The sequence below is a fragment of the Crinia signifera genome, chromosome 3, assembly GCF_055691185.1.
Source record: "Crinia signifera chromosome 3, ASM5569118v1, whole genome shotgun sequence".
Lineage (NCBI taxonomy): Eukaryota > Metazoa > Chordata > Amphibia > Anura > Myobatrachidae > Crinia > Crinia signifera.
This window is the reverse complement of record NC_139219.1, coordinates 281,047,223-281,061,376: the sequence shown is the minus strand read 5'-3', so window position 1 is coordinate 281,061,376 and position 14,154 is coordinate 281,047,223. Positions and strand designations below refer to the sequence as shown.

The window sequence follows — 14,154 nt, the reverse complement described above, 5'->3', positions numbered from 1 at the left end:
GAGGTCCGGTGGGCGTTTCTTCGTACGATGTCCACACAGCGTTGCGTGCGGACCGCTTCGAAAGATTTCGGAAATGTACGCACCAACCAGAATAACCTCCTTAGAGAGGAAAGATTAGGCAGCGAGTATAAATGCCCCATTCACAGAATGCCATTCATAATAAATGTTGAAAAAGATCTGTGCATCTACTTGGTGCTATTATAATTGCTCTGAAATAAACCAATCAGGGTATCACATACCCAGTTATACAGTATGTCACAATAGTACTCTAGTCGAAGATGCCATACGGTCAGTGGTGTAGCTAGAAATTTTTCTCCCCCTGCCAAAAAAAATTTGCCCCCCCAAGAAGGGGCAAGGTGATGGACTACGTGTGCCACTGCCTGAGCTGACAGACGACCCAGGCAGCAGTGAGCGCTGAGCTGGTCCTGCTCCGTGCATAGATCTAATAAGCAGGGACCCAGCGCAGTGCATATGTAATGAGCGGAACCCGCTCATTCAATATGCACTGCACTGGGTCCCCGCTCATTAGATATTTACAGGGCAGGACCAGCTCAGCGCTCATTGCTGCATGGGTCGCTTGTCAGTTCAGCCAGCGGCGCCCACCACAGACCCCGCTGGCACCGCTTCCCCAAGCCACCGCAGGGTCTGCCACATATGTAGCTACGCCACTGCAAACAGTGCCATATTTGTTTTGTCTTGTAGTGGATGCACAGTAACAAGGTCATGTAGATATGGCAAGTGATGGTGTGAAACATCTACATTCAGAATGTTAACGCCAGAATGTTGATATGGTCATAATGTTAACATTGTCCATTCCAAAAGTCAACACGTCGACATTATACCGTGTTTTTGCCTAAACTGCACATAAACTCTACACTGATGTTTACTGTCAACATTGTGACTTTTGACATTCCCAATCTCAACATAATGACATAACAGTATCAACATTGTGAATGTCATGATTTTCGCTGTCAAAATTTTGACTACTTTGGCTTTCTTAATAAAGACATTCAGACCATGTCAACATATAGGGTGACCAACTCATCCCTTTAATCCGGGACACATATTAATTACACAGGTTCTGTGGCAGTTTAAAACCAGGTGAAATGGAGTCTTGAGGTGTGGCAGTTTAAAACCAGGTGAAATGGAGTCTTGAGGTGTGGCAGTTTAAAACCAGGTGAAAGCCAGCCACAGAACATGTGTAATTAATATGTGTCCCGGATTAAAGGGATAAGTTGGTTACCCTATCAACATATGATTGTGTCTTATTCAACCAATGTATAACCTTAATTAACCATTTACCTCTTAAAAGACAATGAAATATGTTTTTGCTGTGATGTTGAAGTCATTGTAGAATTAGAAGTTATTGTAGACTGTGAGGACTCCCCACTCACTTATAAAAGAAGGTCATTTCTTATGCTGTACATGCTTCATTCGGTAGACTACTACATTGTCTCTTGCCCAAGTCTATGTACAACTGTGTGGAACACAGAATGCATGCATATATAATTCATCCATTTAACAAACAAACTGTTCTTTATAAGAGAGGCATTGATGATATCCTCATCATGGAATGGAATAAAAAAAGGAATTGGAAATCTTTATGTCAAACATTATGAATATCACTTTCCTAACATCTGCATAAAAGATACCCAGGGCCAACCTAACATTATTGCATGACTTGGTCAAAGCAATGCACTGGGGTCCCTACTAACCCATTGGAAATGGGTAGCTTATGCTTTCTTATGGGTAATGTTCTGCCAGAGGTAGAGGATCATAGATGGTTGGCATTGCTTTGTCACATCAACTTCTTTAAAATATATCCCATACCTTCATTGTCAGGAATCGATTGATCACTCACCTGCCCTACAGATTAGATTTCTTTAGTTATATTTGTGGAGCTTGTAGATCTTGTCAGCTGACCGTATGTCCACAATCAGAATCCTTCCATTCCTCACCTGACTCTGGCAGCCAATCTGAGTCCAGCAGCTCCTATTAAAGCTTTTCCTTTTCACCAGCACATTGCCAGAGCTAAAAGTCCCAAGTCTGATTTTCTGGTTCCAGGTTTGCTGCAAATCTGCAGTCTCTTCGTGAATTTCATGTGTCTCAGTATTACTGAGATTTTTCTCCTGCAATTAGCACCTAAAGCTCTTATTCTTGTGCATCTATTCCACCAAGCTTCAGATCCTCAAGCCACAGTTATTCCCCTTGATTCCAGTGTCTCTATATTTGCAATACGGGGCGACCTCCCACATGTTAGCAACACAAGTTGTAGTTTTGCGATTACATGCTAAATATGGCCCCAGTGTGTTCATTTTCTGAGCTGTCCACCAAAGTATATGCACGATGCACTCAGCAGAGAAGATCATCGGGGCGGACCTTCCCTCTGTCCAGGACCTGTACCTGTCCAGAGCAAAAAAGTGGTCAATGAAGATAGTCAAGGACCAACTACATCCTGGCCATGGCTTGTTTAACCTGCTGCCATCAGGCAGACGCTACAAGGCTATTCCCACCAGGTCCACCAGAAGCCTGTTGACATGTGAACTCATAAACACCTCACTGTCTAGTCACGCCATAACCCTTTGCACATAATCTAACACGTTGTCCCCTCGGAATAACTTTCTATATGACTGTACATGTTCCCCCACCTGTATATATTGTTTATTGTTTATACTGTATGCTGTTTACTTGTTACCCACCTGGCTGCTGCACAGCAAACCGAAAACAAATTCCTAGTATACTCAAGTATACCTGGCCAATAAAGCTGATTCTGATGTAATTACCAGATATTCCCAAGACCGATCCAGATACACTGCTGTGTGGAGGGGGGGGGGGGGGGGGGGGGGCAGGTTACTCTACTCAGGTTATGTTAAAAAAAGATCTATGAGCACCTTATTAAATACCCATTTTACACTGAGATATGGAACTAGGTATGACCCGGGCCATATCCAGGCTGGTGGACCCAGCACACATAACTCAGATCAACCCTTTCACACTGACACATGAACAGGTCTTTCTCTGGCAATTTTTGCCCACATCCATGACTCAATTGAGTCAACTGTGTTCATTATCCCAACGCAACCCTGAAATTTAAGTTGGAAAGGATATAAATGGTCAGCAATTGCAGAACTGTATGGGGTGCAGCAAATATAGACCAATGCCAGTCCGACTCCCTTTCCTTAAATGGCTAAAATGACATCACTGTGTCATGTTCCCAATCTGCACTATGCCACCCTCTGCACTCTCTTTTGTAAGCTACTGTATACCAAGCAGGTTGTGATAGTTACGTTCACATATTGGTGTTTTTTTTTGTGTGTTTATGTTATAAAATGCTGTGGTAGAATTTAATATAACTGAATTTTCCGATCATTTTCATGATTTTTTTTCCCTTTACTCTAGATGCAAAGAAACGGACTGATGATTCCATCAACAAAACTATGAATGTTCCCATCCACCGTAATCCAAGTGCCACCAAAACTCCACCGAAACAGAGGAATTCCTCAAGTTCCGCTAGTAGATTCCCTGGTTGCTCAGCTATTATTGTTGCTGCCTTATTAATTACATGTCAGTTTATATCACAGCTTTGCAGTGCTGCAGCTACATTTTAAATATCTGCTTAAAATCTTTTGACGCCTTATTCAAGTGAAGCAAGAAAGTAGCTTTTTAGGACAAACGTGAAGAGACAGCATGGACCTAATGCTGAGTAACCTTGGATGAGTCAGCCCACAGTTTATATGGGTTGACAAGCTGGCAAGCTAGACATATGTCTTGGGAACAGTAAGGATCGAGGTGACAGATAATAAACAACTCTCGCACCTCGAGCAACATGAAAACAAACTCTCCGTTATTAAGCGGATTGGTTTCACAAATGTGATTTACAGGTTGGAAGTGAATCTCGGACAAAATCACAGTAGATGAATGTTCACAGTCCAATACCTAATTTAATAACTTAGAGACACCTGCCTTGTAAATAAACTACCAGGACAGGGCTGGAGGATACATTTCTGCTGCTGTGTGTGTCAGATATATGAGTTAAAATGCACTTTAGAAGCCATTAAGCAACGATGAGCTTCCCATTACAGATACCTCTAGAATTCTCCTCTTTGGGATTTGTCACTTTGGTTCCCACTTTTAAAACCAGCAACTGTCTGTGTATGTCACAATGTATTATTTTATATCCATTGCCTTCTTCGTATCTGCGTTTGGAAAGAGCTTTTTTGACTTGGTGTCTTTTTATAAGCAATATGCCATGAACACAGTAGGACGGGCTTAGGATCATCAGCATTAGCATCAATAAACATATATACGGCATAGATATTATAGACAACTGCAGGCAATCCTGTGGGACGTAATGAATTCTGTGTTACATCCTAATTGTGCTGGCACCAATACACTAATACATTTGTCACCTATTGCAGTTATAGGACGCCTAGCTCAGTATTACACACTGTGTTGTCTTGCTTGCTGTATTCTTACTTTCTTAGTAGGAACTAAGGATCCATCAGTGGTAACATCCTTCCTTCTTGTTAGAGTCTAACATCGTAGGAGCTTGTGTTAGCATGGAAATGTTGTTCAACGTTTTGCCAACAGTAGCAGAACACTCAGGATAGAGGAATGCTTGGGGATAATTCATTGACTATTTGGGGACTATTCGTTGACTATTGACGATTGCTTATCAACAGCTATCCTTAATAGCTTGTTAGGATTCACTACTGTGATTCACACCGGCCTTGTATGGTCAACACTTTCTAAACAATAAATGGGGATAAACTGGATAAATCATTAACCATTTCAATTCTACTAGTCTAGGCCAGAGCATGCCCATGTGCAGGTCTTGGGATGCTCCCCAAAAGCCGCACCATGGCTGGCATGCTGCCGTAGTTTAGAGGCGGTGACAACAAAATGGTTTTCTGGGCAAGCCGAATCCATTGGCAGCATCTTTGGACACAATCCCTGTGGCCTTTTCAGTGATTTTGCAGAACATCCTCAGTAACCTGAAGGATATTGGAAAGTTCCGATGGTCATGCAGTTGATCTGATGCTGCGTCTTCAGAGGCAGCAGCAGCAGATCAGAGAAGCTGGCAGTGGGCGTCTTTTAACGTATGACACCTCCTATTGCTCGGTCTAGCAAGTGTGGGCGATTCTACATTTCCACGTTCTAATGTTTTTTAGGACAAAAATTATTTTTACAGTAGAACCCATTACTGTTTGTATCGTAGTTACTGCTACCACTGGAATATGGAGCCACACACTGCTTAATCAGGCTGCATTCCTCTTTGTGTGCGAACTGCTAGGTGCAAACCATGTTCTGGCAGCACCTGGAGAGGAATTCCATTTACTCCTCCCCTATAGAGCTCAATAGGATCACCTCTACTGAGCGCTGTTATTTGGTCCAGCAGCCACTAGGCACGCCCCTGAGTGATGCTCACACAGGTCGGGAATACTCTTAAGGAAGGTCATATAGGCAGGAGAATGCAAACTAGAGCAGCCACACGTTACCCTCATGGCGAACTCTGCTGCTTCTGCTTTTTTACGTTCTTAAACTAATAATAAAAAAAAAAACACTTTGCCTTCAGTATAGTCTGGCCATGGTGGCCCTATCTAATGATCAGTATCATCCAGCAATGATCTGCGAGCAGAGGGCAATTCAGAAGTAAATTCAGAGTGCAGTCCCTTAAACGTAGCAGCCCAAGTCCCATTATGTCACCTTGCGACAGAGGGAATCACATGCTGGTTCAAACATCCACATTGTTTAAAATAAAATGCCGGACCGTTCACTGTATCTATCCCTACCACAGTTATACAATGAGTGCTCTATGACAGATGATGACAGACCGCGCTCTGGTACCACAGCGGCATGCATTTTCAGATTTGGCTTCATTGAGTTCCTCAAGCCCGTAGTGTGAATTGAAATAAAAGCGAAACCACAATGTACTGTCACTATGCATCAGTAGGGCTGTTAGAAAATAATACTGAAGGGTTGAAAATAATGTATTTTGAGTAACGCACCATTTTTAAAAAGCATTTTTGGCACCAGGAGTCAAGCACCAGAGAAATATTAGACAGCAGTAAATCTGATTCTCACTGAACAAGTTACATCTGCCCCACCTGCAGTGCACATGGTTTTGTCCATTTGAGAAGGTATTTGCCTTTACGAGTGAACCAGAATAAGGACCATGACGTAAGGCTCCCTGCAGGTACAGTAGGTGACAGAGAGAATTCAGCTTCTACCTATCATTGTATAGAATGTATATGATAAATGCTAGTTAATAGCTGATTGGTTGTTATGAGCATACACCAGTATACGTTTACACCTGTTGTTTTCCTGCTGCTGCTGTGACATTTGAAGGCTTCTGAATAAAGATGGTCAAAATCTTCTAAACTCTCCCACGGAACCTTGTTTCACATTTGGCCACATTTGCGGCAGAATTTGTTAGGTATTTGCAGTGCCACTGCTAACACAAAGCAGCAGCGCGCCCCCCCAGCAGTGCCCATTTCAGTAGGACTGTCCTCGTGCCACCCCACTAGTAAGGAAGGGGTGCCCACTTTCAGCAGGGGTGGACATGGTGGGGAGCTATGCCACGGCTGTGCTCCATGGAGGGAGGATTAAGCAATGGTGATTTTGTTGAAAAACATGTGCTGGGAGATACGGGATCAGTAAGAATGTATCATCACCACTCATAGATGGTTATTCTGGTTGACATACAGCATGTCATTTTTCGCCAACCCGCCGCTTGCAAATGCCGCAACCCCCCTTCGCAGGGCAATTTTGCCTGCACGATTGCGAATGGGTGTTTTAGCCAAACATCCATTCACAGCCTAAGGGGCGACACCCACATCATTTGATGGTCGCCAACCATCGAATGATATGGTGCATACACACATAACTAAGGCACTCTCCGGTGTCTTAATTTTGCGTGCATCCTGCAGGGGAATATGGCGGGCAGCTGACATCTGGTGATGTCAGCTGTCCACCTCCAGAACCGTGCTAACCAGAATGACCCCCATATAGGGCCAGATGTATCAAGATTCAAAAAGTAATAAAATGGAGAGTGATAAACAGACAGCCAATCAGCACCTACCTGCCATTTCACAGGCTGGGTTTGAAAAAAGACAGGTAGGAGCGGATTGGCTGTTTTTTTTATCACGCTCCACTTTATCAATTTTGAAGCTTGATGCATCTGGCCCGTAGACTCTAAATCCCACATACAGTATACTGTATACAAGTGCAGAGCAGCATGGTGAAGTGTAAGCAGAATCTTATCACTGGGCCTTCTTCCTCTCTTGTGCCACCTAACTGCTCATCTCCATCTATGATCTATGTTACACTGCACATACAGCCACCATGATTGCCCCTTTTTGTGTTGTGAGATGTCAACACAGGGGTTCCCAATCTTTTTTGAATCGCGGCACCCTAAAGTATCAGAATTTTTTTATGGCACGCCTAGGCCCCCAAAAAGGTAGAAAAAAATATTAAAATAATTAGATTGTGTTTATATGTGATCCTGATGTTCAGTTATGTGGTAAAGGGCAGGCTTTGCTTTTGTATGTACACAGATTGTATGATTGGCAACCACCAGCACTGGTTTTGTCCATAAATAATTAACCATTCATAATTTGAATTTGTCCTGGACCACCAACCCGTGGCACCCCTGCAAGTGTCCCGAGGCACCCCAGGGAGCCGCTGCACACAGTTTGGGGACCACTGGTCTAACAGATAAAACTAGACACAATTAATAATCAGCCTCCACCATTATGGAAAATGTGTCAGCCCATAACACTTCTGTTTCCACTCTGACTCTGGAATTGTTTTATGAAGTGCACTGGTTTCACGCGCCTAAATACCTTCATGTATGTAGATTGCTGCTTTAAAATTACCCCTATTAATGAAGTCAACTTCTATTTCTTTCTAAAATAACGGTCATTGTTGTCTAATTTCTGCCTTAAATTGTTCTAGGTGTTTTTATTATGTTGCTTAGAGTGCATCTACAACTGCAGTTCTCCAGCAACATGGAGGCAGTTCTCCAGCAACATGGAGGCATACAATGCTCTATGAAAGTCAAAGGCTGACCACCCTGACATAGCGCATAATTCCAGAAAGAAATGGCTACAGAGAGGAATACTGCTATCCTATCTATATAAACTCACTATTGCCTGTGCAAAGGCAGCTGCTCCTTATACACCGCATTGTTCAGCCAGCTTATGCGCTTTAGTAAATCTGCTCTGCATATCGCCCCAGTGTAAGTGATGGGTGTTCTTTTAGTTTAGAAGATTTAGCAAAAGATCTGCGGGAGCACGCATCCTCTAGTGTGTGGGCACCTTAACTCATTAAAAGCATAATCTGTACTTGGTGCTATTAATGTACATACAATTTAAAAATTAAATTACTTGTCTGAGAGCAGACATCTGATTGGTGTAACATTAAAGCCCACCTATAGACTATGCAAGATGTGTGAGGCAACATGAATCTATGAGACACCAGAGATTAGAAAGTAACGCACTAAAGTGTGAGTAGAGAGAGGGATTAAGCAGAGAGGTGGTGTTAAGGGGAGAGAGCCGATGGGAGATGTTTAAAGGGGAAGATAGCAGAAAGGTAGTGCGGTGGGGGGAGGGGGTCAGCAGAGAAGTGGTGTAATGGGGGAAAGAGCCAGAGGAGTCCTGTTAAGGAGGAGTAAGCAGAGCAGTACTACAGTGCGGGGGGGGGGGGGGGGGGGGTGAGCAGAGAGGTAGTGTAATGTGTGTGTGGGGGGGGGGGGGGGGGCAGAGAGCAGAGAAGTAGTGTAAGGGGGAAAAGAGCCAGAGGAGACATGTAAAGTTGGAGTAAGTAGAGCGGTACTGCAGTGCAGAATGGGGGGAGTGGTGAGCAGAGAAGGTAGTGCGATCTTGGGGGGGAGGGGGAGCAGAGAAGTAGTGTAAAGGAAAAGAGAGCCAGAGGAGGCATGTAGAGGGGGAGTAAACAGAGAGGTAGTGCAGTGCAGAGTGGGGGGGGGGTGATCAGAGCAGCAGTGCAGAGTAGGGGGGGGGTAAGTAGAGTGGCAGTGCAAAAGTGGGGTGGGGGTGAGAAGAAAGGTTGTGCGATGTGTGTATGTGTGGGGTGGGGGCATCAGAGAAGTAGTGTAAAGGAAGAGATAGCCAGGGGAGACATCATGTAAAGGGGGAAGGGGGTGATTGGAGGTAGCATGAAGGAAAGTGAGCGCACAGTTGATGAGAAGGGTGGTGGCTAAGCACTGGGGGTATCTGCTTGTCTTAAAGAAATTACTATATCCACAGGCTTACGTAAAGTGGCAGCCATTGAAATGATATTATCATGAGAAGTAAAACTTAGTTTTATCCTGTAATAACATTTAAATAAAGACTCTTTCAGATTTGGGTTATCATTGTCTTCTAAAACAAATCTTTACAATATATGTATTGAAATACCTGTCAGCGTACTGTCTGCTTGGCATAGGCTGTGTAGGCTTCTGCAGGTTTTGCATTGTAATTAGGGTCCCCGTCTTCCTCGTCACTGACAGATGATCCATAGTGGTATAAAGAGACGTGTATGAGGAATGGCAATCGTTTAGGCTTGCTACATATGTGTGTCGTGATAAATCTAACTGACAACTGTGTAAACATCGCATGGGCACCCACACGCTCCTGAATATTCTATTTACTTTGTCACTCATCTCTCTGCTGCCAGTTTCTGTGTACCTTCAGGTTATTTTAAAGAAAGTTTAATAAAACAGATTTTTTGTTTTATTTCTGGACTTTTGGTTCCCTATAATAGTTTTGCTGGCATGGCTGTCAGCCCCACCTGAGCCTTTAACTTTATCAACAAGACACGTTGCATCATGGGATGCCAGCGTCGGTCAGTGCAATGGTGGCATGGAGGAAGCTGCCATGTAACTACATGTCATCCTGCATGTGAGATTTATACAAATGCAGGAATACCCCTGTGAGCGGGATACGGTCATATTGTCTACAGCATTTAGGTCTACAAGCATTAGGTCTACACCACTAGGTCGACCTGCATTAAGGTCGACATGCATTTAGGTAGACATGCATTTAGGTCGACATGACTGAAGGTCAACATGACTTAGGTCGACAGGGTCATTAGGTCGACTTTTATAAGGTCAACAGGGCCATTAGGTCGACATGGGGAAGGTCGACAGGCAAAAGGTCAACATGGGGTCATTTGACTGTTTTACATGTGCCGACAGGCGGTATTTCCTGCCCTACCATCCACTAGGGCGTGGTGGGAGAATAAAATAGTATGCCGAGGGTAGCGAGGGACGTGGTGCTATGTTGACGGTGTCGACGCTTGAAAAAATGAAAAAAATTTTTTGCAAAAAAAACATGTCGACTTTCACTGTCGACCTTATACCTGTCGACCTAATGACCCTGTTGACCTAACAATTGTCGACCTAATGACCCTGTCGACCTAACCCATGTCGACCTTCAGTCAGGTCGACCTAAATGCAAGTCGACCTAATGGTGTAGACCTAATGCTTGTAGACCTAAATGCAGTCTGACGAATGATCCCATTCCCTGTGAGCTGGAGGGCTGTTGTGACATACAGGCAGGTGTGTGTCTGCCCTGTAGGGGGCAAACACCATGTGAAACAGGGGTTCGTTCACAAAAAATCTGAGGCGTAGGCGGGTATCAATCTGGAAAATACACAAATATAGCAGCGCTTAACTACAATGAAAACATACTACACAACAATGTGGTAATATAGATTTTATATATGAAAAATTACTAAGAACGTTCACAGAAATATTACAATGAAGATATATAATAATAATAATAATAATAATAATAATAATAAAAACTGATTGATAAGCTCACTCTCAGGATGGGATGAAATCGTGGATGTTAATTGCTCAGTAAAGAATAAATTGAAGGTAGGTGCACTTTACCAAAAGGACTAGAATGTAGATCCCTGTCCCTGGATGGTAATTGATTGGAATAACCCAGGTCCTCTCTATTAATACGGTGTCCTGAATTAGTACCGCTGGAGGAATCTGTGGAGGGATCAAGATGTTTGAGAAGCCAACTTGGCCCAAATAACCTCACTGGTGACGCGGTGTACCCCAAGAACCGCTGCAGGAGATTTAGTAGGGCGATGCAATCAGTGATGAAGGAGTCCTCTTTAGATGTTGTTTAGGTGGAAAATTTCACCTGGTTATTCAATCTGGGATTCTGACTGTCCGAACATCCCGACAGTCGGAATCCCGGGCCGTTTTTGTTTCTTTCAACTGTAACTCGACAGGCAGGATTCAATGTTCCGGGTGTCGGAAAGTCCAGGGATCGGCTAAAACGGTTGCGGATTGTTGACAACGGCTGTGAATTCGACAATCCGCATCCATTTCGCATCCATTTCAGCGATATGCATGACATGACGTTCTCGTGAATATCGTTCAGAAAAATCGTATAGTGTGTACCCAGCTTAATGGTGTTTTGTGGACAGAAAATGTTATTTATAAAAATTTACAATAAATTGTTATTATACAGTTTAGTGTAGGTACAATGACGGCAAATGTCTGATCATTTGTTATGACTTTAATGTATCCTTCAAGTAATTGAAATCCACTGGGGCCCATACATGGGGAAATTTCAGCCCATTTTCTTAGCGATTTAACTAGATCACTTAGAAAATGGTTCTACATCTCTCCATGTGTAGGGGCCATAGCAATGACAATGCACATATTTTTACTGGATACAGTAAAGAATCTACAGGGGGATTTTGGTTAAAAAAGATTCTCTAGGTCAAAAGAGTTGTGGTCATGTGTAAGATCTGCCCACGGATTATGAACCTTATTCTGGTCCACATGCAACCCTGTAAAATTCACAGAGTTGCGTGTGGATAAAATGCCACCAGCTGCTTGCACAGCCGCCCGCGTCCCCCCTCGCTCGCAGAGTTCTGTGTGGGGGCCAAATCATTCAATGGCCGAACACCAAATGATTTGGAAGGTGTACGCAAAACATGGGTTCTATTCCCACCATGGCTCTAACTGTGCAGAGTTTGTATATTCTCCCCGTACTTGCGTGGGTTTCCTCTGGGTACTCCGGTTTCCTACCACAATCCAAAAATATACAGGTAGGCTAATTGGCTTCCAACAAAAATTAACCCTAGAATGTCTGTGTGTGCGTGTACATGTGGTAGGGAATATAGATTGTAAGCTCCACTGGGGCAGGGACTGATGTGAATGTTCAACTATTCTCTGTACAGCGCTGCGGAATATGTGTGCGCTATATAAGAAACTGTTAATAAATAATAATAAATAAATAAAAAAACGAAGACACTCTTGGGTGTTTTAGCTTCGCTTGCTCCCTGTACGGAAAAACATCCATCCGCAGCCTGTGGGGGAACACCCACATCATTCCATGGTCGGCGACCATCGAATGATGTGGAAGGCACACGCACATCTAAGGTTGCTCAGAGCATTCAGAAGGAAGTAGACTGGCAGCTGACATCCGGTGATGTTACCTCTCCGCCTCTTGCGCCCACATCACCGGGCGATTTCCATGGGAATACCCAGTGTTTTCATAGGAAGGGCCATGAAACGATGGGCATTCCCATGGGCGGGTCCCCTGACCCGCTGCCCACCGGCCGCAATGTTGGGTGCGTGCACCCGGCGAACAAACTGTTTGCCGTGGATGCACGCACTTGGTGCAAGCACAGACGCAGACATGCACATTTCAAAAACATCGTGCTCGCATGCGAATTTGCGCATGTACAGACCTGAATAAGGTCCCATGTTCTAGGCACTGCTTCGTCATATTCACCAGCATTCTCTCTATATGGCCTCATTTTACTTCTGCTCGTTGTCTGGGCCACAGGTTACTGTGGTTTTGCATTATTTAGTGTCTTGCTATTCTTATTACCCTGCATTTAATTTGCAAGAATCTCTGACCTCAGTCTGTACCTTTACTCTGAAGCATTTCCACCAGCTCTGACCATTGCCTGCCCACAGATTTCTCTTGCAATGCTGCCTCTGTAACCCGTGTGGCTGGCTTGCTGGTGCACTGGTAAAACTGGGGTGCTCACCAGCCTCTGCATTGCCCCCTCTCCTGGCTCCACTATGCTTTTCCCACTGAGAGGATAGCACTGAGTTCCTGTCACCACTGAGAAGGATTTCATTATGTAGCCCTAGAATCAGGGCTGGATTAACAATGGGCGTGATGGAGCTACAGCATTTTGTAGATGATGACTGGGGCTATCCAACGAGCCCAGCCCCGTGTCATTAGCCCCCGGGGAACCGGAGATACCGCCGGGCAAACCTGGAACATTTTCCCCATAGGATAACATGGGACTCGCTAATTCCGACACCCACCTAGTTCCAACGGCCGCCAGTTTCCAAAATTATTAGGTGCTGGCCACAACCCCTATTATTGCACATAATAGGCCCTTGATAATTTTCAGCTCCAGGCCCATTTAGACCTTAATCTGGCACTGCCTAGAATTCTAGTTCTAGCGCACTTATACCTTCCAACATTTACATAGACCAAATCAGAAGAAACAAGGTCCCACTTGTGGTCTGCCCAGACTCCATCCAGATCCATTCAAACCCTGCCCCGATCTGACGACTCTGCTCAACACCCCCTTTGCCAGCCTGTGCATTGTGACTGTCCAGGAAAATACTGGTATAATTGGAAGGGGTTACATTATAGATAATAGACGGTCACTAGGTCAACCACTAATGGTTGTCAATGACTAGGTCGACACTGAAAAAGGGTTGAACTACCTTAGGTTGACACTGCCAAAAGGTCGACACAAGCTTATGGTTAACATAGGCAAGTTCGACATGATTTTTTCATGATCTTTTGGTGGTGTCTATGTAATCGTATTTCTATATGGACCCCATATATATATGTACAGCGTCTACTGGCCATGCTTTCAGCACTATGATATCCCCACTCTGTGCCCACTTCAATAGTAAAGTATGAAAAAAATCATAAAAAACTCATGTCAACCTTTTGACCATATAAAGGCATGCACTGCATCGGGCAGAACATTTGCTCCCATTGATTACAGTATACTTATGATGGTATACGGTCATTGGGTCACCACCAAGTAGGTCGACAAGCATTATGTCGACACCACTAGGTCGACATGCAGATAGGTCGACATGCGTTTTAGTCGACATGGTTTAGGTCAACATGGTCATTATTT

General features: G+C 44.1%; 1 protein-coding gene across 2 annotated transcripts in view; it reads left to right on the top strand.

Annotated features, from left to right (window-relative positions):
- The window catches only part of LOC146064590 (glypican-5-like), a 215,790-nt gene extending 209,405 nt beyond the window's left edge, over window positions 1–6,385 (top strand). For both annotated transcript variants that reach the window (XM_083178278.1, XM_083178277.1), the window contains one exon: window positions 3,400–6,385. In XM_083178278.1, coding sequence (XP_083034404.1) covers window positions 3,400–3,608 — 209 coding nt within the window. In that variant the 3' untranslated portion in view covers window positions 3,609–6,385. The remainder of the gene's footprint in view (window positions 1–3,399) is intronic.
- Window positions 6,386–14,154: the final 7,769 nt, after the last annotated feature.